Here is a 26504-nt window from a genome sequence, read left to right as displayed (position 1 = left end):
ACCTTATCCTGGAATGCAGCTCTAGGATTAGGCATCCTCATCCCAAGGAGCAGACCGTGGCTCTGGACATTCCACAGGCGCCCCCGGGGAGGGGCTCGCCACCGCCAGGGTCTACGCTGCCCTCCCATCCATCCATCAATCCCCAGCCCTTCAACTGATACTCTACGGCCATCATCAAAACACAAGGCTCCTTTTTTTTTCCTGCTTTTATTTTTAATATTAATATTCTCACACAAAAATCACCGAAAATAGGGTAGGGTTGGGAAGACCCCTCTGCCCCTGGGGCAGAGAGACAGTGCAGTGCGAGGGGGCGGGACTGTAAACCCCCCACCCCTCCGCAGCCCCAGCGGGAGAAAACGAACTAAGAAAATGAAAATAAAGCCCCAGAGAAACTCACCCCAGGGTGTCCCTGCCCCAGTGAGGCCCTGCCCTGGGCTGTTTCACGCCTTTAAAAAAAAAAGGGGGGGGGATGGTGGTGGTGGAGGTGTCCAATGTTTTTTAAATTGGCCGAGGCTGGGGAGGACAGGGTTCCTTTTCCTCATAGTTCTTTCTTTAAAACTTTTATTTTTTTATTTTATTTATTTATTTTATTTTTTTTTTACAAAATACCATTTAAGTTCCCACTTCTTCCCCTACAGTACAGGAGTCGCTCACCCTCAGGTGGGGTTGGGGTCGGGTCGGGAGTGGGGATACTGGTCCAAGAAAGTGCAGGACGTAGGGGAGGGGAGCGGGTTTGAGCACCATGAGAGCCCGGCTGGAGCCGCGGGCGGGCGGAGACGGACGGGCCAAGCCCGGACATATACTGGGGCGTAAGGAGAGCCCAGGAGCGGGCCTCCAAAGAGGCAGGAGGGATGGCTTGGGGGTGCAGGAGGTCGGGTTTTCCCAAAAATAAAAAGAAAAAAAGAAAAAAGAAAAAAATGAATAAATAGAGGTGAGTGGGACTGTTATAAATTAAAAACCAAAAACAAAAAAAGGAACAAAAATACAAATCATAACCAAGTGAATAAACAGAGACATATACAGGGATCACAGCTAGCATTGGAAGTAAAAAAAGGAGGTCCTGGGGGAGGGGTAAAGCCCATAGAAAGAATCTCATTAAAAACCTCGGCTGCCGAACGTCTATGTACACAACGAGCCGCGAGCGTCTGCGCCGGCGGGCGGCGGGCGGCGGGCGGCGGGCAGGCTTGAGGGAACCCGTATGTGACCCCCGCCGCCGCCGGAGCCTGGTCCTTGTGTCTGTTGCTAGAAAGGCCAAAGTCGGTGAGGGGAGGCGCTGCTGGGCGAGGGGCTGCCGGCCCCCTCCCCGTCTCCCATTTTTTTTCCTTTTTTTTCCTCGTATTTGTTAAAAAAATTGTTTTTTCTTAATAAATTAAGTGAGGGGAGCTGCCAATCAGGGTGGAAGGGCTGGGCCCGACCCCCTTCCCGGCCAGAGGCGGGACCTAGGTCCAGCCCAGGCGTGTGCTGGTGGCCCCGCCGCGCCCTGCGTGGGCGGGCGAGCGGGGCGTCCGGCCTCATCGCGACGTGCTGGCGGGAGCCTGGAGGGACAGAGCGGGGCTTCAGCGGCGGGGGCGCGGGGTCCGGCCGCCCCGCACCCCCGCCGCCGGGGGGAGCCCCGCCGCGCTCACCAGCGTGAAGGCATCGTAGGCCTGCGCCAGCTCCTCCGTCCGGTACTGCTCTAGCACCACCACGCCCTGCAGGCCCGCGCTCCGACGGCGCGCACAGCCCTCGCAGTGCACCAGATACGTGTTTCGGCTGCCGTTCTCACTGGTCACGAACAGGATGTTGAACACCTCCACCTGGCCGGGAGGAAGGGGGTGGCTGTCACCCGGAGGGCCGCCTCCTGCGGGCACCCTGGGCACGGGGCGGCGCCCACGCACTTCACTCACATCGCATTCGTTGCAGTAGTAGGCAGGCTCATCCTTGACGCGGCCTTGGTAAGCGATCTTCTTCCCTGCCCGCACCAGGCTCTCCCGCTGCACCTGGCAGTGCTTCATCGACTGCAGGAGGCAGAACCTGGCAAGGGCCGAAGGTGGTATTGAGACAAGACTGCAGAAGGAGAAGATGTGCCAGGGCTGGGGGGGGAGGGGGCAGGGGCTGAGCCCCCAAGACCTTAGCCCCAGGAACGTCCCTAGGCTCCCTTTTCATTTCTGAGTTGTATTTCCTGTCTTGAGTACGTCACGGTTGACATTTCAAGGGTGAGGGTGTGTGTGTGTGTGTGTGTGTGTGTGTGTGTGTGTGTGTGTCACAGGAAACAAAGGCTGTGAGATGAGAACGGGGGTTTTGTCAGCCTCCTCGGCACAGGGACTTCTGTGACCATGCTGCAGACGTGGATGAAGACATGGGTAAGATACGGCGGGCGTCAGGAGAACAAGGGTGGGGCCGTGTCGGGTGGAGGGGGCTGCTAAGCACACAGGGCCTCACTTGATCATCTTGAACAAGTCGGGGTCGTTGATTTTGACCGTCCGAGCCACGTTCCAGGACACGTGAATCATGGGCACAATGGACTTGACGTTCTTCACCTCATTCCACTCATACCGCTCCAGGGCCAGCTGGTACTGATAGGCTGCAGGCCGGAGGAAGTCCCTCAGACTCTCAGGTCAGTCCCAGCCCGCTCTTCCCTCAGACCCACCTCTCCCGAACAGGCCTCACTCCTCACACCCTTCAGTGTACCATGATGACCCGACCCCTGCCTCTCACCGGTGAGGGGCCCCACGTTCCAGGCAATGTTGTTGCACCAGCCAGTAGCCTGCACCCAATGCACAGTCCCTGCATTGATCCACACAAGGTCCCCAGGGCGCTGCACGAAGCGGTAAACAGGGATATTGGACGCATAGAGGTCATCCAAGATTGGCCACCAGGAACCAGTCAAGTAGTCCACACCGTGCCTGTGGAGTGGGCAGCCACAGGGTCAGGTGAGAGACCCAAGGGCCCGATGTGGTGGGGGGACTAGCAAGGGGGTGGTGCGCACCGATCGCAGAAGGCGCTGATGGTCTCCCAATAGTGCTCGTGCACCGCAAACCACTCACAGTCCCCGGGGCCAATGTTGATATTGACAGAGCAGAAATTGTTATTCTCTTGGTGGCCTGCAGAGGGAGATAGAACGTCAAGGATGGTCCGAGGCAAGGCAGCACCCGCGACAGCCCCGCCCTGTGCCCTCATTGGCCGGCCGGCCAGCGGGCTAAGCACGAAGTGCACACTTCCCACTTGCCGCACCATGCGCGCAGGGTGAGGATGCGCAGGGTGAGGAGCACACCTGGCGTTCGGCTGCCAGGGACTTTCATGTACAGCTGCACAGTGTTCATGCCCAGGATGGTGTGGCCCACGTGGCTGAGCATGTTGCCTGTGGACGTTACCCGCATGAAGGCGGGCAGCTTGAGCAGCTCCTGGAGCTGGGGCTTCCACCTGTGAACACAGGGATGCCAACGAGGTAAGAGGGTAGCCAGACAAGCACCTGGCAGGGTGTCGGCCAGCCTCAGCGGTCTAGCCCCACTGACCTCTTGGCATCAGACAGGTCGATGTTAGTGCCAAACTTGATTATGTGGTGGTTCTTGGGGTCGGGCGCGCTGCTGCTGGAAGAAGCAGACGGGATGTTGGCGAACCAAGGGAGCGAGAGCGCACAGCCAGGGGGGCAGAATTACACTTTACCTGGGAGGGGTTCCTGTAGTGCTGTCGGGTTCCTCGGACTCCTCGTCCTCACTCTCCTTCTCCTCCTGCTCGGTCAGGTGGGGAGGCGGGTCTGGGTCAGCGCCGCCCTGAAGGCCACCCAGTCCCACCCGGGCACCCCCCTGCTGCCTCGTGCATGCGCCTCACCTGCAGGGACTCCTGAAAGGACGAAGCCTGGTACTGTGCGTACTTGGCGATGGTGGTGTGTGAACGGGAGCTCTCGCAGGGCCAGATCTGCCTTGTGCCTGTCAGGTCCCAGTTCTCATCTGAGGGCTGCTGCACCTGGGTGCGCACCTCCACGGTATGCTCGCCGCTGGCCTCCACCAGTGTCTTGGTGGAGAAGAGGCCTAAGTCTGTGAGGGAGTGCCAACAGGATGTCACCCAGGGCAGGAGGCCCCACTCACCCTTGCCCTTCCAACCGACTGGCCGGGCCTCAGGTGAAGGCGAACGGATGGGACAGAACTCAGCACCCAGGAACTGACAAGAATCCCAGCCCCGGGAAGCTGGCAAGGCTGCCTTCTTTGGGCCCTCCCCAGCCCCTTTCTTCAACTTCAGGCCTCAGTCTCTCAACTAGAATTCTCAGACATGCATATGGCCACACAGTAGGCCATCAATGAATGGCAAGTGGCCACTGGAACAAGTGAAAGATGTAGTCAAGCTTGAAATGTCCCTCGAATTACTCAGTGGGAGGAGAGAAAGGGAACAAGACCGACCTTTACATTTCTATATAGTTTCCTCTAGTTTTATACTGTTTACAATTTTGCACAATAAAAGATCAAAAAAGAGAAAAACCAAACCATGGGTCAGAAGTAGTCTATGATCCATTCTTTACATTTGTTTGGTTTTTGGAGACAGGGTCTCTCTGTGTAGCCCTGGCTGTCCTGGAACTCACTATGTAGACTAGGTTGGCCTCACAGAGGTCCGCCTGCCTCTGTCTCCCAAGTGCTGAGACTAAAGGCCTTCACCGCCTGGCTCATTCTTTTCATAGAAACACTGAGAAAATCAGAAGCGACTCTAACCACTTCTGAGATCCATCTTCCCATGTGTCCACTTCTGGGGACAGAAATGCCAGATGAGGACATCTCAAGGCTGGCTGGCACACCACTCAGGGCACTTCTCATTGCCTGTGCCTGACTGAGTACAGGAGATCCTTAGAATCACTGGGGCAAGTCTGAAAGCATGGGGGTGGTTCTCCAAGGGTTCCACATACCACCGTCCTTACAGCCCCCCCACACTCACTGAGCCGAAGTGAGCCGGCCAGGCCCCTGATCACGGTGATGGGGTTCCGGGGGTCTGTACAGAACTGTAGCAGCACTGGTGAGAAGGCGTCCCGTTTGCTCTCCAACTACGACAACCAGGAGACACGGGGTCAGATCAGAGCCTCTGCCCAGGCTCCAAGTACCCCAACCCAACCCTCTGGGAAGGGCGGTGCTGGGGGCAGATGGCACACATACATAGATGCTGGGTGTAGGGGGGTTGAGTTTTTCCCGGGGCAGCTTCTCCTCAGTGTTGATCTTCGGCTTCACAGACTGGGCAGGGGAAAGGTAGGACTCTCGAAATTTCCCTTTCACCTTGGCATTCCTGCGGGGAGACCACAGAATAGGGTCAGAAACGTGAGGTAAATGAGTAGGAGCCTATCCCCAGGACAGGGCGGCAGCCTCGGGTATTACGGCCCCGACTCACTTGCTGGCACGCATGACGTCTGCAGCACAGTGGCTGATGGTGAGGTCCGCCATGCGAAGCCGCCGCTCTTCCACCTCAGATGCAATGAAGGTCTCCTTGTCGCCGCTCTCTACCTTGATGAGCCTGATCTTCAGCTCCTTGGGAGGGCCCTCACTAAGTGACCGGAGCTTCAGCATATCTGCACGGCTCACACCCGGGGGCCCTGGAGCTTCCTCTCGGGTCTTCTTCCCAGGGACGGGAGCTGATGGGGGTGTTGGCTGAGCAGAGGGTGCAGGAGCAGGTGGGGGCGTTGGAGCTGTGGGTGTCTTGACTTTGGAAGCCCCACCTAGATCAGGCCGGGCCTTTTCCCGGCCCTGGATTTCTTCACTCTGCAAGTCCAGGTTCCCCAGCACCCTTCGACTCTTTTCTTTGGGAGCCTTGGCCTTGGCCTTCGCCCTCCCCTCCCGGGGCCGACGACCCACACTGTCCCTACAGGCCCGTCTGTGCCTCCGATGCTCCTTCTGCCGACGCTTGCCACTACCTGGAGCTGCCGCTGCCACTGCCACCCCACCACTCTCCTCCTTGGCCTGTGCAGGAGGCAGCAGTGGCTCTGTCCCATTGTCCACTGGATCGGCTATGTCCACTGGGTCTGCAGGGTGGGTGGCACTCCGGCCCACCCGCTCTACAAGGGTCTCACAAGCCCGACTGATCTCTTCTAGCACCTCAGACTCAGAACGAGCAGGGGGCAGCGGCAGAGGTGGGGGCAGCTGGGCAGGGGTCACGGGGCCTGGTGCTGGCTCTTCACCTGCCCTGCGCTCCCGGGCCCAAGGCCCGCCTGAGGTAGAGAACTGAGATGACAAGGAAACAGAGGGCTTGGGGGAGCCCTGGGCGCTGGGGGCCAATGAAGTGGGTGGGGGGGCGGTAGCACCTGATGCAGGACTAGAGGAATACTGAGTGGTGGGCAAGGACCCGGGCCTGGTTGAAACAGCTGCTCCAGTCCCCCGGTAACAGTACTTTTGTCCCTCAAGAACAGAGGCCAATGATTTGAGCAGGCTGGCTGGGCTGGCTGGTGGAGGTGGTGGGGGCTGTGACTGGGGAGGTGGAGGAAACTTGGCTAGAGGCGGTGGCGGCGGCAGGGCTGGTGGTGGCTTCTTCTCCTCTTCTTGGATGGTGGTGGTGGTGGTGGTGGTGGTGGTGGTGGTCGTGGAGGCAGCGGTGGCAGCAGCAGTGGTGGTTGGGGCTGTGTCACTGGGAAATGGAGGCTGGAGAGAAGCGAAGGGTTCTTTGAGTGGGGGTGGGGGGACCACGCCTGCCTCCTGCTGCTGCTGCTCCTCCTCCTTTCGAATGGATTCATCCAGCATCTTCATGATGTTAGCTAGCCCGTCAGGTAGGATCTTGAATTCAGCTGGCTCTTCAAACTGGTCCTCCAGCGGAGTTGGTGGAAAATCAAAGAGCCTCGGGCCTCGGGCAGGCAGCTCTCCAGCCCCAGGTGGCACAGGCTGGGGGCCTTTACTCAGAGAGCCTGGGGGTGGCCCCTGCCCCACCTCGGGGGTCTTTGGGAAGGAGACCCTGGGCCGGGGGCTCTCCGAGCGCCTGAAGCTTCCTGAGGTATTTTGGTGGCAGGAGGAGGGAGGGGCTGGAGGCAAGGCAAGAGTCAGCGGTGGAAGAGGTGGGTCCTGGGAGCTCAGTGTTGGGCTAGATGGCCTGGGAAGGGGGTCTATACTTCTGGCCAGATAGGGGGGTGGAGGGAAGGGCACAGGCCCAGGAGGACTACTGCTGTGGCTGCTGCTGCTGCTGTTGTTGCTGCTGCTGCTGATGCTGCTGGTGGTGGTGGTTGGGGGAGAGGGAGGGGTATGCGAATCCTGAGTGCCCACAGAAAAGCGGGGGGTTGGAGGCCCCAAGAAGCCATCACGGTGGGGAAGGGGCGGGGGAGGACGGGGAGGTCCCTCAGCACCAAAGAAGAGCTCTCCTAAGATCTCTCCATCCTCTCGGGCTGAGCTTGAGCGGCAGGCTGAGCCCTTCATCCAAGCAGGGGGTGGTGGAGGGCGTAAGAGGCGAGGACACGGGGGTGGAGGGGATGGTGGGGTCCCAGGTGGTAGGGATAAGTGGGGAGGGGCAGCAGGGGCTGTCAAAAATGGTTTCCGACTGCTGTGTGCCGAGGGCCCCAGGCGGGCCTGGTGAGGGGAGATCTCCAGCGCAGGAGTTTGGTAATGGTCAGCGCCAGGCTGCAAGGACAGAGTGAGGAGGTGAGAGTGCTATTCTAGCCCCCACGGACACCCCCACCCACCTTCAGCCCAAGGTCGTCGCGTACAATGCCTGGGCTCGGCTCCACACCCCGAAGACCAGTGTTGTTACTGCTACTGCTGCTGCTGCTGCTGCTGCTGGTGCCGGGGAGGCCAGGGGGCCGGGAAGGGGCGTAAGGCACGCAGGCGGTAGATGCTGCTGGTGAAACGCTGGAGTCCATCCGCGACCTCTGAACTCTGCTCTCTCTAAGGTCACTTCCGGGGGGACGGGTGGCAGGCAGGCAGCCATGGCTCTCTGCTCCTGGGGGTCGGGGACCTGGACCAAGGGGTGTGGCTGGGACCAGCCGGTGGCTGGGCGGGTGAGCAGTGTAGGCAGGAGCTGGGTATGGATAGGAGTGAGGCAGCGAGTGCCGCTGCTCCTGTGGGAAATAAACGAGGGCACAAAGTGAGGAATGGAACAGACAACTTTCAGGAGGTGAAAGATCTAAAGTATTAGAGAGGGGCTTACCTGGCGCTCTGGGGGTGCTGAACCCTTGCGCTCGGGCCCCCAAGCATCTCCATGCAGGGTATTCCACAGCCCTGGCTTAGTCAGCTGAAATGGAGGACTAATAGCCAGGCTGGGCAGTGGTGGTGGGGGTGGGGGTGGAGGTGGTGGGGGTGGGGGTGGTGGTAATGGTGGTGGAGGGAGCGGCAGACCTGGGGGAAGGCCAGCCTAGAAGAGAAGAGAGCCTGAAAACCCTCTGCCTGCTGACCCACCCCCAGTCATACCTGTCCATCCCTGCCTCCTCTGCCTGCTGACCCACCCCCAGTCATACCTGTCCATCCCCGCCTCTTCTGCCTGCTGACCCCCCCAGTCATACCTGTCCATCCCCGCCTCCTCTGCCTGCTGACCCACCCCCAGTCATACCTGTCCATCCCCGCCTCCTCTGCCTGCTGACCCACCCCGAGTCATACCTGTCCATCCCCGCCTCCTCTGCCTGCTGACCCCCCCAGTCATACCTGTCCATCCCCGCCTCCTCTCTGCCTGCTGACCCCCCCAGTCATACCTGTCCATCCCCGCCTCCTCTGCCTGCTGACCCACCCCCAGTCACACCTGTCCATCCCCGCCTCCTCTGTCTGCTGACCCACCCCCAGTCATACCTGTCCATCCCCACCTCCTCTCTGCCTGCTGACCCACCCCCAGTCACACCTGTCCATCCCCGCCTCCTCTCTGCCTGCTGACCCCCCCACAGTCATACCTGTTCAGAGCTGCAGCCTCTCCTGCGCTTGCCTCCGGGGCTCAGGCCCTCCTCTCCTGAGGGGCCCGAGAGTGCTGCGGGAGGCATAGGCTGTACCACCGGGGGTTCCGCAGATCGCTTCACTGGAGGACCCCCTCGCTTAGCCCCATAGTTCCGTTTGTGCTAAAAACAAGCAGAGAGATGATGGCCCAGGCCCAGCCGACCACAACTCCCTTTCCTGATTCACTGGGCTTCAGTCTCACCTCAAGGTGCAGCAAATTCCATACTTGCTCCAGGGGGGGCAGGACCTTGGCTCTGTGCTGACAGGAGCCAGCATGAAAGTTCCAGAGCTGGGCCTGGGCGGGGGTAAAGGGCAGAGGGAAAGGGCAGATTTAAGATGAACCAGGACATTGAGCTAAATGGCCAATCTCGGCCACCTGTGTGCTGCCTTGTCTCACCTGCTGCAGTCGGCCAATTCGGGGCCCCAGCTCAGTGAAGCTCCCTCCATATCGAAGGGCCCTGTGGTAGCAGCATATGGCCTCCTCGCTGTCATGCTCTGACTCATACAACTGTCCAAGCTGTTCCCATAACCCTGGCTGGGCTGGCTCCCGCAGCAATGCCTGGACACAGCCATGCAGAGATTCCAGCTTCCCGTGGAGGGGTCTTGGGGCGGGTGTCCTACGGAGCAGGAGTTGGGAGTGATCAGGCTTAAGGGAACATTTCAAGGCCTCAGTTTTACCTCCAGTCCTAGAACTTTTGAATCCCCCACTTACCCAGGAGCATAATAGGGTTTGTTTGGGTGCCCGGAGCTACTGCCATGGGAAGGTGGTAGAGGAGCAGGGAGAGGGGGCTGCCCAATGCTGGCAGAGCATCTGTAAAGAGAAAAGGTCTGTTACGGATTGCCAGAAGTAATCTTGCTCCCTAGAAAGGAGGAGTTCGAGAGAAGAAGAGCAGGTGAGGCTGGTGTCTGGGCCACAAAATAATAGAAACTCAGGGAGAATGACAGAAATGGGCAGAGAAGACCCGAAGAGGAATGCCTGGAGATAGGACTCATGGCCCAATTCTCACCTGCCTCCAGGCAGCCATGAGCTTCGAGGAGGAGGATGGGGTGGGCAGGGGCTCCAGGCCCCAGCACAGCTCAAGCCCCCAAGGGCAAAGGCTTCCCGTGCAGAGCGGGCCCCTGGAGGGTCCACTGCCCGATGCATCCAGCCTAAGTCAGGGACAAGAGAGCATGCTCTAAGAGGGGACAAAACATTCATCTGTACATTCAGCTAAACCAGCCTCAGCCTTTCCCTTACCAGGTCAGCAGTGGCCCCAGGAGCCCTGGAGATGGGGCACGCCCCCCTGCCCCAGCTCTCTGGCACGATGGTCCAGCTCCGACTGCTCTCAACAAGAGTGCTCACTATTTCCAGATGGCAGTCACTGGCCTTCCACGACCAATTCTACAGCGGGAAGAAAAGTAACACTGAACTTGCCAGCACAGTCAGGGCCCAGTGGGAGACTGAGGGGCCAAAAGCCGGGGCAGACACCGGCATAAGGAGCCCCGAGAAGCCCGCAAGTGGAGTGACAGGAATATGGGACAAGCAGCGGGGGGAGAGTCAACAATAGGTACAACGCAGCCGCTGTACAGTCTGACAGGCTTCCAATCCTGATACTAGGGCGACCTACCGCGCGGCTGCTTACCCAGCCTCCGTGGGAGCGTCCTCTCACAGCTTCAAAAGCTTCAGAGATTTAGCCAATCACAAGACTGCTCTCTCCCCAGAAAGCCAATCATCACCCTTGTCTCCGCCTCAGTAACAGCCTGGCAGGAACCAATAGGAGCGAGGTTAACCGAGCACTCAGCGGCCGCCGGAGGAGGAGCGGCAGGGCCGGTCAGACAGGCTCGCCCTAGGGTGACCCCGGGGTGACCCCAAGGCTCCCACCTAGGGTCCACATCTGGGATCAGAAACCGGTGGCCGGCAGGGCAGTAACCTCCAGCTGGCTAAGACCCACGCGAGTGAGGATGGGGAAATCACTCGCTATTGGACCTGGGGGCAAGCCTCACACATCCACCCAACTGGCAATGGTCCCCGCCAGACTGTTCGAGTCGTCCTCTGTCTCACCACCCCAAGGACGGACAGCAGACCCACGCACGTCGCAGACAAAGGCAGCGCTCCCCCTCCTCACTCCCCATCGCCCCCCGACAGACTCTCCGCTCGATCACTCCGGGGGAACTGCTTAGGTCTAGCCATCACAGCCAGCCCGGCACCCAGGCCGGCCAGCGCCTCCATCAGAACGCTCCGCCTCCAGCGCCGGACCCAGTCCGAAATCACGGTCAAGTCCCCAGCCTCATACCAAGTTCCTCCTCCAGCTCCTCCACTTTCCCTGGCTCTGAGTCGTCAACACCGGTCGGCCCCCTCGGCCAGGCCCCCAACTCAGCCCTCCAACTTCGGGGAAGCTGAGCACCGTGGAGTGGTCCCTCTCGCGTGGCTCCTGTATCCTCTATGCCCTTTCCCTGCCGGGGCCACGCGGTTCCCCACGGCCCACGTGGCCCCCACCCCCCCCCGGGAGGGGGGATTTCGGGGGTTGCCCGTGACGTGGCCACTTGCGCAGCGGAAGCGATGTGTGTAAAGGGGGGGGGGTCCTTCGGGAGAGAGAGGAGGGCGGGGCCCAGCAGGCAGTGACATCACCCCTGTCCCACTCTCACCGCCTACTCCCTTAAAGAACCCAGAACCCGTTTCACTTCCTCCTTCTCGCCAACCCCCCCCCCCCCCCACTCACTCCTTCCCGTCGAAGCTGACGGGACCCACAACGGACACAGTCCTCCTCGCTCCTAGGCACGCTCCCTCTAGCCCCAGCTCTCCCTTCTCGACTCTCCGAGCCCAGCAGCCGCTTCCCTGCGCATACCCCAGGTCCCAGCAGGTAGGGAGCCGGCTCCGCTCCCGGGATCGGTCCATTGAGAGTCTAGAGTACAAAGAGCGGCGAGAGGCGAGTGTCGAGTACAAAGCCGCGGGGGCGGGGCCAGCGCTCCAGCTGGAGAAAGCGCCGGGCAGGAAGCCGGGGGAGAGCGCGCGGCGAGGGGTTGGGGGCGGCTGGAAAGTTCGCCTTGGCCGAGAAGTCTACACTGCGGGGAAATTTCCAGCCAGCCCACAAAGGCCGAAGGGGTTCGGGCGAAAACAGTCTTCCCTCCCGCAAGGTCATCTGTGCGTGAAAAGTGTTCCGACCCGGCAGACGCCCGCAGGCTGCCCGGTCCCCCAGCCCCGGTGGGACCCGGCTCGCGCTCCGCGGACTCCTCGGGTCGCGCGGAGCTCCGAGGGTCGGAACTCTCCCGAGGCTGCTGCAGTCCGTCAGTTACCAAGCCCCGGGACACGGACAACGCTCATGTGGTCAAGTGCAGCCCACGGCGGCTGCCCCAGACAAGCCCTGTGAGGGGGGCCAGGGGACCAGAGGTGGACCAACGGCGGCGCGGGGGTACCAGGTGTCAGAGAAGCAGGCACCCTGCTAAGGAAGTGGTGCCCAGAACGCTGCCAGTTACCAGGAAATGCAGCTTCCCCTTCTGCGATGATGACACTTCCCCTCGGCCGCTTCCCCTTTCCCACGGGGAACTGACTCAGCTTTCCCCAAACTAGCGAGTTCCGTCCCCCTCCAGCCCTCTGGATCTTCAGCCTTTATCCACCACCTCCCACGACGACACCACGGACGGCGACGGAGCGCCCCAGAACAAAACTTCCTGTACCCTAAAGCGTGATCTCGCCCACCACCACCGACCTGTGTCCCCCCCCCCCCCCGCGACCAGGGACGCAGGCGCCTGACTTCCCATCCGCCCCACGAACAAAGCCTTTCTCAGGGTCTGAATCAGGCTCGGGGTGTGTGTGTGTGGGGGGGGTGAGTCACTCAGAAAACCATCCCCGGTTCCCACTGACTCAGCCCCCGCCTCCCTCGGCTCGCACAGACACACAGTCAGAGGCAGACACAACTCCTCAGCCCACACACGGCTCACCACGGGTCCCGCGGAATTTCCCCTCCGTCTCCCTCCAGACGGCCCCACCCCGCGCCGGGCAGCCCAGCCGCCGCACTCACACCTGTTCCTCGGTCGCCGCCGCCGCCGCCGCCGCCGGCTGGCTCGCCGTCCACTCTCACCTACACTCTCGCTTTGAGGCAGGAGTGGCCCTCCCCGGCTCCCAGGGCTCATACTAACCAAGGGGAGGGGGCAACCGGGGACAAGCACAAAGACAGACACCCCCAGACTCCTCGAAGACAGACGGAAGGCAGACGCACACGTCCACGACCGGGCTGGGAGACGGACACACTTCTGAGGCTGACAATCCAGCCTCCCGCCGCCGGCCCCCCCCCCAACCCGACCTACAGCCCTAAAAAGCCGGCCGCCCAGAAAGGGTTAATTCCACTTGGGTCTAAGCCACGCCCTCTCCATCCGGGCACTCCCGGCAAAGCCAAGCTCCGCCTCCTGCATCCGGGATCTGGACTCTTAGGACTTTAACCGACCCCCCTCCCCCGTAAGTCCCAGGAGAGAACCACTCCATCAATCACACCCACTTAACTCTCTCCGGGCTTGGGGGGCAGAAGCGCCCCGCTCCGCCGCGCGGCCCCCGGAACGCGGGATCTAAGAGGGACGCTGGGCACGAGGCCTGCGATCCGCAAGCAGACCCTGGACGGCCGGCCCAGGACCCCAGACCCCCCGCAGACCGGCTTCTCCCGAGCATGCACCGGGCCGGCACGCACCGGCTCGAAGGTGGGGCCGATCCGGGACCGACCCCCGCGGGCCCCATTCCTTTGCTGTCTTCTTTCGGCATGGCGGAAGCTAGGAAGTTACCGGCTCGCTTCTCACCTGGGAGAGCCGGAGGGAGAGGGAGGGCCGCGGGCTGGGGCTCCGCGGTGACTCAGCCACCCGGGCAGGCCGCCCGCCCGGGATTCCCTTCCCCAGCCTTCCCCCGCCGCCGGCCCCTCCCCGCCCCCATCGAGAAGTGACAGTGGCGGCCCCGGCGGGCGGCGCGCTGGCCCGCTATGTGTCACTGCGGGCGTTGTGTCTGCCTCTGACTGGGCGCTGTGTTCGCCAGTCAGTGGAACAGGGTCGGCTGTGTGTGGGGCTCGGTGTCTGTGTGCACCTGCATATCTTCTTATCTTGTCTCCCTCAGTGCCTGTGTCTGGCGCGTTCCTGTCATTATCCCTGTCTACATGACTCCTCGAGGCTGTCTCTGTCTGTGTGTCTGGTTGGCTCCTGTCTCAGTCTTTTGTCTGGGTCTGCCTCTGCATCACTGTGGTGATCACGTGTGTCTGTGCACATGCCCCTCTGTGTTTGTCTCCACGTTCTCGAAGAGAGCCAGGGAAATATCGGAGGCAGGCTTGGGGGGCTCTCTCCACTCCCCTGAATCCTGACTTCCTACTGGGTCCGTGGTCCTTCCGTTGAGTCAATTATTTGGGGCTCTGTCTACCTTCAGTCAAGTTCAGTCCCATTCCTCAGCATCCTCATTTAGTCCCCACAGCTGCCCCGCAGCAACCCTAATGGGAACTGCTAGCATTTATTAAATGGTAGGCACTGCCTTAACCTTTACGTGCATCTTTTAACTCTTCCCCCAAAACCTGGCATAGGAGCTATGTGATTGCCCCACATTGTAAATGAGGAAACAGACTTGGAAAGGCAGGTTAACTAACTCAAGCAAGTTCCTTCTGCAAGTGAGTGGACAGGCTGGGCTCCTTTCCAGAGCTGTGTTTTCTAGACGGCCCCTGACCTGTTCTCCCTCAATTTTATCCTTGCAGGCTACTGCCCAGATCAGCCTTCCACTGTGTTACTATCCCAAATGTCTCACAGGCTCTAGAGAAGGTGTGGGTAGGAGGCTCCACAGCAGATCTCTGCCGTAGGTTTCTTGGCAGTGAAGCAGTACATTCAGTGAAAACATTCATTCAACACAAATCCACAATGTGCAAACCATCATACTAAACAGGACAGAGAGGAAAAAGTAATCCTACTCAAGAAACTCAATGAGTGATGGGGAAAGCAACGAAGAACCAGAGGACTCATGTTCCCAGCTTAGGGAGAATTCCCTTCTACTCGGGAGGAAAGGGAGGTGAAGAAGGGCCTCGGGAAGAGAGCTGGCCGGAGAAGGCCTGAGAACGCACAAGAGTTAAGAGTTAGGTGTGCAAAGCACATCCGCAGTGTATCGTGGTGAGGATGGGCCGAAGAAGACCAGAGAGGTGAGATTCGAAGACGGCCATGACAAGCACGAGCTCGCTGTAAGGCAGTGATCCCCAACATGTTCCCACATCAAGTCCCAAGCACTTTCCATAAGCATGAGGATTCCCTCCTGTGGAAGAAGAGCCTTCCCCTTCACAACAAGAAATATCACTGGGCTGCCTCACATCTACTTCCAGTCTGCAAACCCTAGCTTTCTTCAGTTAGGAATGAGTTGTGGCTCTGGGGGTGTGGATAAGAGGTTTCCAGGTAGTAGAGAGGCTGGTGAAGTGCAGGGGAAAACCATTCACAGGAGATAGAGGGGAGCGCCAACCCGGTGGGCTGAACCATTCAAGCATGGCATGTTGGGGGAGGCTCAGGCTTGGACTGGACCATTCTGATGAGTGGGCACGAACCAGATCATAGCAAAGATTTTCAAACATGCGGTGAAGAGTTGGACTTGGGGGAAGGGGGTGACACTCAGCAGCCAAGCTTACCAGATGGAGTTTGAAGTGTTCAGTCTCATTGGAACAATCACCCCAGCAATGGGGTGCAGCAGAAGTCGTGGTGTGGGTAGAGTGCTATGGGGCTGGCATGGTGCCTGGGGGAACCTAAAAGAGAAGATTTCAGTTAGAGGTGGGGTCTCCCACAATGGAGGAGTTCCCCCGTGTTCCTTGCCCCCTCACTGAAGAGAAACCTGGCTCTAGAGGTCAGATGAGATGAGAGAATCAGTTTCCATGGCAACCTGGAAAAAAGCCATCCCCCAACCTTCCCCTCAAGAGGCAGCCTGGTTCAGGTGGTAAGGGGGCCGTGCTGTGGCACCTGAGTAAGTCTACAGTGGACACCAATCCATGATCCCTCTTCTGACTGGACCCGGAGTAGGCTCAGTGACAGCTGATACCTACAGCCAAGTCAGCCTTCGTCCTGACCCCAGGGCATGTGGACCCTAGGCTTCAACTCTGCTTCCTCCAGCCCAGGAGTTCCTCCCCAACCTTGACTAGACACCAGATAGTCAACCCCACCCTTTGGACTCCGACCCTTCCCGTTCCCTTAGGCTGGTATAGGCAGGTCCTGGCAAGTGGCACAGGTGGCCAGACAAGATGAACGGGCCCAACAGGGAGGTGCCTTCTTTGCAACAACTGTGACTCTGGGCCTGAGCCGGGAAGTAGCCTCTGCAGCAGGCTCCCTCCATGTCACCTCCAAGGCCATATCCTGTTTCCCCATCACCTCCTTCCTCTGTGTGGCCCAAGGAGGTGACAGGGGCCCGCTCCCTTCCCTCCCAATCCTTAGATACAAAGAAGTAGGTCTATTAACACAAGTCTAGGGCCAAGAATCAGGTGTTGATACAGGGGTCTGACCTCAGTCAACCCTCCCTCAGACTCACTCCTCAGGGACCCATGTTTCCCATTCTCCTGGCCCCAGGACCCAGACACTTGGGCTCTCTGCCTGGCCTCTCCATTTCCTGGCTTTCCAGCCCCCATCTTTCCCCCTGCCCCAGAGACTTAGGCCTCTGGCCCCCAGCCTCCATGATGCAATGTGCTGTAAGCTTTTGTAGCTGCTGATGACACTGGCCCCGGGGAGGTGTTATTTCTGACCTAAGCAAGGCCCTTAAGGGACAGTGGTCAGCTGCAGGCTGAGAAAACCAGAGTGGTAAGGCCCTTCTGCTGGAGAAAAATGTAGAGGCCGTAACCCTTCAGGACAGGGAGGCAAATTCAGGACTAAGGCGCTTACCACAGCAGTTGACAGCATTTGTGGAGGTGGGGTATGCTAGAAAGGGTCTAGCCTAGTAGGGAGAAGGAAGGCCTCAGGCCGACCAAGAGGAGTGAGGGGCAGCCAAGGGGGTCAGAAGGGTGCGTGAAGGGGTGTCTGGACACCAGAGTGGGGGAGGGCCAACCTCAGAACTTTAATCCCTTACCAGCCTTGGCCCCAAGCAGGAGGCTGTAATTCATCTGTCCAACAGCTGGGGTGGGGGTGGGGGGGCATGTGGATGAGGAGGAGGGGCTGGGGCCTTCTTGTGCAGATAACCAGACAACAAAAGGGGAAGCTGAAGGGCCAGCTCCCAAGTGCTCAGGTCACCCTGCTGGCCTGCAGATTTACCAGTGGCCCCCACCTGGTGGCCCACAGAGTCTGTGGTTCAGACTCAAAGATTCTTGGTCATGGAGTCCAAGGACTCAAAGATGGGGTTCTGGAGAAAGCCCATACTCAGCACGCTCAGGGCAGGCTGTCAACCCCTGCTCACACCTATCCAGCCAGAGACACTGTACCGCAGACCTGCAGGCCCAGTACCAGACAGCCTCAAATGCCCTGCTCACCAGCCGAGCCTCTGCAGACACTGCCTGCCAGCTCCCCCTCCTGCCAGCACAGGGTGGCAGTGGCCACACCAAGGCTGTCCCTTTAAATCATTACCACCCCTGACGGTGTGGACAAACCAAGGGCCCTGCCCCCCAGGCAGCAGCTTGCCACCTCCCCACCCCACCCCCCAGTCCCCAGAAATGTAAGGGCCATTTAAAGGGACATCAGAGAGGCAGCCTGGTCTCTAACAAATCCCTACCCCTCCTCACACACTCACAGCCCCTGTCTCCAGCAACACATAGCTCCCTGCCTCTCCAGGGGGCCCCCCAAATTCCGGTTTTCCTTCACCCCTAGAGACTGCTACAAGGAGAATGGGGCAAGGGAGGCTGGGGGGAGCCATTAAAGGGTAAGGACTCCCTCCTCCCTTAGAGCCCCTGGAGACAGGTTGGAAGAAGCCAGCCTGAGAAACAGCAAGACAGAACCCCAAAAGATGCCTCGGGCAGAACAGGGGAGCACACACTGTGGGGTGGGGGAAGGGAGTCAGACTGCACGAGACCGAGGGTGACGGAGCCAGCAGGCGACAAGCCCAACTCGGGGAAATGGAACAAGGAGGGCTGGGGAAGGCAAGGCCGGGGGATCGGGGCGGCGGAAAGGGGTCGTCCGGGAGGGTGTAGAAGAAAATAAGACACGGGGAGGGAGAGCCAGGCTGGGGTTACCTGCTGGGTGTCTGTCCCCCGGCGGTGCCCCCAGAGTCCGGGTAGGGAGGGGGGAAGCAGCAGGGGGGGAGTGGGGGCTGGGGGGGCGGGGGAGACGGTCCCTCCTCTGCCTCCTGGGCCTGCCCCAGCGCTTGCAGCCTCTGCCTCCCTCCCTCCTCCTCCCCGTCCCTGAGTCCCGGAGTCAAACAAAGAACTGTAGCAGGCTCTCCCCAACCCCCTCCCTCCCTCCTCCTCCTCCTCGTCCTCCTCCTCCTCCTCCACCTCCTCCTCCTCCCCTCCCTCCCCACCAGCAGGCTCCCTCCTCCTCCCTTCCGGTCTCTTCCTTTAACTACCGCTCCCCCAACCTCCCCCCCATAGTCTCTCTCCACCACCCACCCCAACCTTTTACACACCCCTTTAGCCTAGCCATGTCCCCGCTAGGGAAACTGTGGAGTCCCTTTGCAAAATGAAAGGCTCCGGAGAGCAACATGGGAGGGCACCAGAGGATCGCCTGAAAATCATAAGCCACAGCATAATTATTTTAACAGCCAAAGGAATAGTCTTAGCTATTTTTAAGGAGGGGAAAATAAACCTAAAGAAAGCAATACAAATCTGACTGACTAAAGCCCACGTCAAATAAGGTACATAAAGTAGTCGATGCTAATTCCTAACACCCCCATACACTATACACACACACACACACACACACACACACACACACACACACACACCCCAGTCAGCAAAACTCTCCACTCTTCTCTACCCAAGCCCTAGTGATAGTTACTTTAGAACAGGTCCACCACCCACTATATAACTAACACCACTTAATAATACGCATTTCATGACACTCGTTCAGTATTAATTTTATGCCGACCACTGTGCTAAGTAAATTATTTCACTACCTACCCCTCCCATGAGCTAAAAGGTAGGTATTGATATTTAAATGTCCCAGATTAAGGACTGGAAGCTCTGAGAGGTTTTGACCTGTCCAAGTCCCATTTGTCGGCAGAGCTGGGATTAGAATCCAGGTTTGAGCTGACAGTCCGAGTTCTAAGGCATATGACAGGAGACACTAATACCATCATCCATCACCAACTCCAAGAAGGGCAGCCAGAGAGATCACTGAATTCCTCTCTCAAAAGTGGGCAATGCCAGAAGCTGATCCACCTACCTACAAAGATAAAGACCTTGACTTTTCAGCCTGACACTGTTTTCTCAGTTTGGTGAGAGGAGGTGAAGCTGGTGTCAGGGCCGAGGTGGTGTGTGTACCCCACGTACAGATTTTTCTCTTCGAGGCAGCTGTCTTGCAACTACCCACACTTCAACTCAAGATGGGAAAGGGGCAACATGCCACTGGGCCGTGCAGCAGGTGGGAGACTCTTCCAAGGGTGCGGGTGGGGGTGGGAAGGGAAAGGAGATTGAAGAGGAAGTTTTTCTGTGGCAATCTAGAAAAAAAAAAAAATGACCCAGAATTCTCTCAACCCAGCAAAGGAGCAAAGTCTTTTAAGCCACACCACACCCGCGCCCCTCCCCCTCACAAAACTCCAGGCCAGGGTTTCCCACCTGCAGGATGCCAATGCCAAGGGAAAGGAAGGGGGAAAGAGACGGCACGGGAATGGAACGGGACTCCGGGCAAGGGTGGGAGGGAATGGAAAGGGGAGGAGATCGCATTGCCTGGCAACCGTCCCGGGGCACGTGCACTGGTGACATCATCCCAGGCCACCTCTAACACAGACCTTTGACTCCTACCAGGGCGAAGAAGCCGCTGGCTAAGTTTCCTGGGAAATAGTTATAGGAATTCTGGAAACCCAAAAAGGAGGCGAAGGAGGGAACCCAGGCGTCCTGCCTTTATCTATATTAACCCCAGCAGGACTAATCCTAGGGAATCCGGTCATTCGCCTGCCTCCTCCTCTCAGCCTCCAGCCTTGACCTCCCAACCCACATTTCTGACTGTCCCGACACGCCCCTTAGAGATACTGTGCCTTCTTTCTTCTGGGCTTGATCCCTGGTTAGGGGCGGGAGTCTAGGGACAGGGCACTCGGTCCCGAGGGACTCCGTCTGCTATCTGCGGGATCCCCTGTGCCCCAGCTGGCCGCCAGCCGGAATCTGTCTGGGTCCCCAACTCTCCCGCCCCTCCCGTGCTGTTCCAGGGCGGAGTCTGTGGAGTTGAAATCAGGACACGCCGAGAGGAAGAGTTATATAACCCTCTGGAGAAGCAGAGAAGGACGAGTGGAGACGGGGACAGACAGCCCCAAAGCAGCCAAGGGAGGTGCAAGAAACCCTAGAGAGAGCTAGAAGGAAATGTTAGGGGAAGGGGAGGGAAAGGTTTGGTTTGCATATCAAAAAGCAGGAATTCACAAGGGAAAAAAATGGACATGACGACCCTCTGGCCAGGAAAGTCACCTGGACCACTAGGGGCTTCTCACAGTGTCCTACCGGGTCACTAACTGCAGCTAGGCCTGGGCAGGTGAGGCCTCGGGAATGGGTGCTTGTACCCACAACCTTTCTTTTGTGGAAACAACCTAAGCTAGAGCTCGGGAAAGCCGCGACTGAGCCTAGGGGGCCGGAAACCACAGCTCCGCCCAGCCCACCTGGGAGCTTTGGGGCGCCAGCTGGAGGTGGCAGTTGGGAACACAGGTAGCCGGCCTTCCCACAAGAGACTAACATAAACAGTCGACACCCGGCTAAAGAGCGCAAACCCACCCAGACGTCTGGGCCCGCAGGGGTTGAGAAACGCAGCACTGGACTAGTTTGCAAACACAGACTGAAGACCTAAGGCAAGGGGGGGGGGGGGAAGACGACTCGCCGCGCAGGCGCAAGAGACGGCCTGGGCGCGTGCAGTGGAAGAGGGTGTACTGCGAGCGATGCGTGTGGGAGTGCACGTGCAGATCCCGGGTAGCCACCGCCTCCCCCCTCCTTCCACCTCCTCCCTCTCCCTCTTTCAGGCTCTCTATAATGCCAGTTCCCCATTGGCCACTAGAGCCCTGACGTAGGCGACGTCCGCTACAGCGGATTGGACAGGAGAGGGAGAGTTTGGGAATCTGGCGGGGGACGCTCGTTGCCCTGTTACTCTGGCAACTGAGCAAACAACCCAGGCAAGCGACCGAGATCCGAGCGGAGCTAGCTTCTGGGTCCGGCCTTACTCTGAACGACAACGGAATCACTTCTATAGCATCTCAGCTCGTTGCTTCTCTGTCTTTCTCCCGGGGTTCTCATCACCCGGAACTAGGTGTTCCGCCTTCGACCTTCCCACACTCCAGCCCCTACCCTAAGACAGTCACCGGCCACAACAGGTCGGAACGAATCTGCAGCGTAGGGACCAACCCGCATGCCCTTTCACCACTGTTTATTCTAGGCCACAAAAGCATAGACTGAGAATCTAGCCCTGTCTCCAGCTTATGCCCTTTACCCATATGCTTACTATTTCCTGGAACAAGTGGAGGTGGGGGGGGGTGCCAGACGGATGACAGGAAATCAAAGAAGAACCTCAGCGCACCTTTCTCACGGGCTAGGTCATAGCTAGATCCCCCAACCCGCAAGCCTGGTGGGCGTCTCATCTTCGCCATCTCGTGGCTACGTGGGAAAGGTTCAGCATGGAGAAAGGGCCAGAGCCCAGCGAGGGCTAGGGAACCCAAGACAGAAAAGTGGGGACAGCCCCGGGGAGGACGAGAGCAGAAGCTATGGTGGAGTCTGGGGAGCTGGGAAAAGCTACCGCTCCTGGTGGGATGGTGAAGGTTGAGAAATACACATCTCACCAGGGGAAAGAGCTGGAAGGAGCCTTCAAGTAGCCCCGTAACTGGAGGCTCACTATGCCTGATCGCCCAGCCCTAGACCTTACGGCAAACTGCCCTGTAGTCTTGCTCCTCAGGATCGCTGAGCCCCGCCCTGGGCTAAGTCCCCATCCCAACGGGGACTGGGAGTAGTTTCAGGCCCTCTTGACCTTTAGAACCAAGACCAGTTTTTCCGCGACCTTTGCCTTGTTCACTTCTGGGGAACCTGGATGTCCTGCGCCCCAACTTTGCCATTGCTTTTTCCAAGACACAAATGCCCATCCCTAGCCAGACCCCTCCAGAGTCTGACGTCCCGCCCCCTTGCACGGAGATGGCTTCCCTCTTTCCAAAAGTCCCTGCGGCTCCCCATTACCTGGTTCTGGGGGTCCCAGATATTCAGGGTCCGCAAGGCCTCCTGGGGGTCGAGCGGGCCCCCCCTCTCCCAGACAGGGACTGGGGGGGCCGCCCTACCCCGTGGCGCAGTTTGATTTTCCAACACAAACACTCGCACCCGCCCCCCATTCCCCAACCCCGCCCCCGAGTCGTGGTCCCGCCCCTTTGCGCTGAAGTCCCTCTCCTGCTCCGCCCCGCCTTCAGTCCGGCTCGCCTCAGCTGTGTTGTCAGACTAGGATTCCGAGTCAGGATTGCAATGTCTAGGGTGCGGTGTACAGAGCCTATCCTGGACCCTCACCTGAAAAAGCTCTATTCCGTTTGGATCCCGCGCCCTTCCAAAGCAAGCTCCGCCCCGCCCGCTCAAGCCCTTCCCCCGAGATTTAGTCACATCCCTTTAGGCTAGGCCGGCTAGTAGTTCGAGGCCACGCCTCCCTCTCGCTAGAGGCCACCCCATTTCCCTCTTAGTTCTTACTCCTTCCCACGAGTAAGTCCCAGCTTCCCTCCGGTTTCCTCCACCCCAACGCACACTAAATCATCACCATCACTGAGAGACCGGGAGCTTGGGTTTGCATGTGTTTTACTGTGCTGAGCTCCAATGCAAGGCCTCCACCTTTACTGCTAGCGCCACTAGGTACCTCCGGGGCACCATTATATGCTGGATTCAGCTAAGATCAAAGTTTGAGATCCAGCTTTAGGTCAGAGTCTTAGGGCTCCCGACCCTCTGCAGTAGGAAAGAAGCGAGGGGTGGGGGGCGCTGATCAGCTGTCCAGGCTCATCAGTAGAGCAGTTCCCCTCTTAATCCAGTGATCAGATGTCATGGCTCCAGATCGGAGATCGATGCCTATGACAAAGGAGGTCCGATCTGTGCTGCCTGCCCGGTTGGGATAGTAATAGCAGGGACAGGAGTACATGCCTAGGGGGAAGGAAAAGACTGTCAGACTCTGGAACCTGGAAGATCAAGGCAGGTGCGTTTGAGGACTGGACAAAGGATGGGGAGGGGGCAGTTTCCCACCCTTGGCACTTTTCTTGCGGCTCTCTGCTGGTCGGAAGTGGATCGTGGGCATGAGGCAGACCAGCTGCATGGGCTCTGCCTCCACTAAACAAGAGTTCTTTCGGTCCCAGCCAGCACCCTCCAGGTACAGGCCGCGAACCCACACACCATCCTGGGGAGAGATGGAGACAGGTTTGGGGGGAAATCTAGACCCTAAGTTGTCAGTACCTTTGACCTAACTCCTCTAGCCTCCCTTCTCTTCCCACAGTCCTCCTCCACCTGACCCTTTGCTCAGAAGCCCAAGCTCATCTAACTCCCACCTTGGGTGGATACACCAGGTTGCTGTCATCCACAGTGGAAACTATAAACTCCCAAGAGAGGCAGTCCACTGAAATCTGTGGGCGGAAGGTGGCAATGAAGGTAGCCCCCAAAGAGAACAGATCCCGCGCCCAGGCTCCGCCCCCAGCCTCCGTCCCCGATCCCACCGCACACATTGCTCACATTGTTCTGGCGAGCTGAGAACTGCAGCACAGCCGTGAGGAAACCCGTGGGGAACGTGAAGCCAGACAGCCAGAAGATCACAGGAGGGCGCGCTCGACTGGCCCACAGCTCAAACTGTTCCACACGCACAGCCAGGTCCCGGGTCCATGAAGCCAAAGGCTTTTGTGAGGGATACGCCTAAAAGAGGAGGCAGTGCATGGTTTGCTCATCCCAGGATGCTTTCACATCCTCATTAAGAACACCTGGGACAGCTATGAGACGGCTGTGTGGTATCAGGCCGATACCACATGTTAACTCCCGGGAGAAAAGCATACAATAGCAACTACTCGTTAATAACAATGATATCACTACAGATAATCCTTTACCCAAAATGCACAGGGCTAGAAGTGTTTCAGATTTCTCACTGGTTTTTGGGGTGTGTGTGGAATATTTGCACAGACTATTGGTTAAGGATCCCTAATCCAAAATTGGTCACTAAAACTTTTTTTTTTTTTTTTTTTTTTTTTGGTTTTTCGAGACAGGGTTTCTCTGTGTAGCTTTGCGCCTTTCCTGGACTAGCTCTGTAGACCAGGCTGGTCTCAAACTCACAGAGACCCACCTGCCTCTGCCTCCTGAGTGCTGGGATTACAGGCGTGCACCACCACCGCCTGGCCAACTAAAACCTTTTGAACATGATGCTTGCCACGTTTCAGATTTCAGATTTTTGGATTAGGGACGCTTGTTCTGCAATAACCAGGTACTTACTTAGTACCATGTACAGTACTGGGGGAGGTCTTTGAAATAGAAGTTAATGTGAATACATCTGTAAGTTAATAAGTTCTGAAGTCAGTTAGTGAATGGCACCAGATTTCAACACCTTGAACCTGTCTAGACTGGAACCCCGGGTTTCCTGAAGTCTGCTCTATGCTTCCTGAGAACGAAGTGAAGAGGTTCAGGGTTAGGGTTGACAGTGGTGGGGTCTTGCCTTTCCCCAGAGTGGAGGGACATGGGCATCGAAGATGCAATTGAAAATCTCTTCCAGGCTTGTTGACATAACGATGAGGCCCTGGATGCCCTTCTCTAAGTCTGTCAGTGACAACCTGGGTGGAAGGAAGTGGGTGGAGTATTAAAAGAGGTGCTGGTCTGGGAGAACCTCCCCACCATGGGCTGAGGCCTCTCTCCTTCCACTTACAAGATGGTCCTCATCAGGCTGTTGTATCTCTGGATCTCCTGCAGGAGGACCACATTGAGCGGGGAGGGGTCAAGAGCCAGTAACTTCCGGGTCCCCTCATAGTCGATCATCTCAGGAATCTTCTGCTTCACATCAGCAGCTAACTCAAGGACCTAGGGAGGCAGGAGCTTGGTGCTGGCCAGGCCTTTCTCAACATGTTCCCTCCCACGGGGCAACCTCGGTTTTTCTACCTTCTCTTCTCGGCTCTGGCCACCAATCCTGGTGGGTGTGATTTGGGGTTGCAGAGAAAGCAGAGTCTCAAAGAGGGTCCGGGCCTCAGTGATCTGGGAGGCCACGTCAGCATTGGGGTGTTGGCCAAAGGCCTCAGGGGGGTCCATGCTGGGCAGCAAGCTGATATATTCTTTGTAAGAGGCCAAACTCCCATCCTTGGGGATGAAGTAAGTGTCCAGTACAGACAACCTGGGCAGCCACAACAGAGTATCACCACAATGGAGGGCTTGAAGGGCATCCAAGCCAAGCCCAGACCCCAGTCTCAATGCTTCCTCATTTTCTAACTCATGGCTCTTGCTTTGCCTCCCAATTCCACAGTTTCCATTTTCACACACACACACACACACACACACACACACACTCAATCCTGACCCCTAGTCTGTTTATATCCTTTTACCCTTTCCTCAGGGCTACCTCCCCTCACCGGTAGGAGGGAGTTGTTAGAGCCTGGTCACAGAAGTAATCATTGATGTAGGTGGTGAGCAGGCGTCGATCCCAGTCATCTGTGACATGTCCCCCATAGTTGACACCGGCAATGAGGTATTTGAGTGCATCCCAGGGCGTCTCCTCATACTCATCCAGATAGAGGCTCAGCAGATTCTCTGACACCTGTGTGTGGTCCCAACCCAAGCCCCCAGCCCCATATAGTTATGGCAAGAACTCTCCCAGAGGGGCTAAACGTCAGCTTTCTGGCAGCCCGTAGTCCCAAAAAAGAGCCGCGGGACGAGAAGAGAGGGCTGCCGTGGGAGACCCCTGGTCAGCACAAACCTCGAAGTCGGAGTCGTTGAAACCATAGATGATATTCCAGCCCAGCTGTAAAAACTTCTTGCGCTCAAGTAATATAGAGTGGAAGAAGCAGAGCGCGAACAGCAGCTTCTTATACTTGGCAGGTTTGGAGCAGCGTGTGAACTGCGGCTCCGTCATGAGCTGATACAGACGTGTCATGTTGGACTTCAGACCCTGAGGACAGAGCGGTACAGGAGGGTTTGTCGTGTCCGACCTGCTCCGTGCGGCATCATGGGCAGCTGTGGAGGAGACCCTGCACAAAGGCCCTGGCTGAAGGAGTGAATGGAAGCTGAATATCGGCCTCTGATCTGCAGGCCAAGACACTCATTCCCGGGGGTGGGTGTGGGGGTGGGTGTACCTTTCTATATCTAGGGCCTGTGCCACTGGTAATTCTACCTTCTCCCTCACCATTGACTACCTATTTGGGGGGAGTAGTACTGGACATTGAACCTTGGGTTTTAACACGTGACTTGATCACCACTGGGCTACATCCCCAGCCATTCCCTCCCCATTTTTGGAGACAAGTTCTCATGGTGTAGCTCTGACTGACCTGGAATTTCTATGTAGATTAGGTAGACATGGAACTCAGATATCGTCCTGCCTTCTCATTTAGAGTGCTTTATCGTGCCAGGATTACAGATGTGTGCCCCAGCACCCAGCCCTTCCCCTAGCTTGATTCTCTCA

At 58.1% G+C, this 26504-nt stretch overlaps 2 protein-coding genes across 11 annotated transcripts in view; both read right to left on the bottom strand.

Moving 5' to 3' along the window:
* Positions 1-188: 188 nt before the first annotated feature.
* Kdm6b (lysine demethylase 6B) lies at positions 189-22214 on the bottom strand. 10 transcript variants are annotated; one of them, XM_052756692.1, is made up of 26 exons: positions 22082-22214; positions 19110-19383; positions 18352-18449; positions 15449-15562; positions 10469-10586; positions 10084-10227; positions 9854-9995; positions 9559-9657; positions 9244-9463; positions 9049-9141; positions 8807-8968; positions 8077-8280; positions 7637-7987; positions 5347-7550; positions 5118-5244; positions 4903-5008; positions 3811-4016; positions 3646-3710; positions 3495-3569; positions 3254-3402; positions 2969-3083; positions 2698-2885; positions 2422-2563; positions 1887-2013; positions 1626-1796; positions 189-1535 (listed from the first exon to the last, which is right to left on the bottom strand). In XM_052756692.1, the coding sequence occupies exons 7-26, from the start codon at positions 9988-9990 to the stop codon at positions 1512-1514; spliced, it is 4965 nt and encodes a 1654-aa protein (XP_052612652.1). In that variant the 5' UTR covers positions 9991-9995; positions 10084-10227; positions 10469-10586; positions 15449-15562; positions 18352-18449; positions 19110-19383; positions 22082-22214; the 3' UTR covers positions 189-1511. The 10 variants fall into 10 exon arrangements, with proteins under 10 accessions (XP_052612652.1, XP_052612650.1, XP_052612654.1 ...); XM_052756690.1 differs by lacking the exon at positions 18352-18449; XM_052756694.1 differs by lacking the exons at positions 18352-18449; positions 19110-19383 and adding an exon at positions 12963-15084.
* Positions 22215-22566: 352 nt separating this feature from the next.
* The window catches only part of Dnah2 (dynein axonemal heavy chain 2), a 115743-nt gene continuing 111805 nt past the window's right edge, over positions 22567-26504 (bottom strand). The window contains 9 exon segments of the mRNA XM_052757667.1: positions 22567-23014; positions 23114-23264; positions 23413-23487; positions 23594-23770; positions 24558-24672; positions 24765-24916; positions 24995-25223; positions 25459-25643; positions 25803-25994. Of these exon segments, the coding sequence (XP_052613627.1) occupies positions 22860-23014; positions 23114-23264; positions 23413-23487; positions 23594-23770; positions 24558-24672; positions 24765-24916; positions 24995-25223; positions 25459-25643; positions 25803-25994 (1431 nt within the window). The 3' untranslated portion in view covers positions 22567-22859.

This window comes from Peromyscus californicus, unplaced genomic scaffold (genome assembly GCF_007827085.1).
Source record: "Peromyscus californicus insignis strain IS unplaced genomic scaffold, ASM782708v3 Scaffold_3__1_contigs__length_106647218, whole genome shotgun sequence".
Lineage (NCBI taxonomy): Eukaryota > Metazoa > Chordata > Mammalia > Rodentia > Cricetidae > Peromyscus > Peromyscus californicus.
This window is presented reverse-complemented; position numbering and strand designations above follow the sequence as displayed.

Bases quoted from the DNA above. Each gene is read 5' to 3' on its own strand.
- Kdm6b (XM_052756692.1), bottom strand. From the start codon at position 9,990: ATGCATCGGGCAGTGGACCCTCCAGGGGCCCGCTCTGCACGGGAAGCC. The intron at 7,988-8,076 runs GTAAGCCCCTCT...TATTTCCCACAG, and splicing joins CAGCACCCCCAGAGCGCCAG to GAGCAGCGGCACTCGCTGCC. The intron at 5,245-5,346 runs GTGAGTCGGGGC...GTCTCCCCGCAG, and splicing joins GACGTCATGCGTGCCAGCAA to GAATGCCAAGGTGAAAGGGA.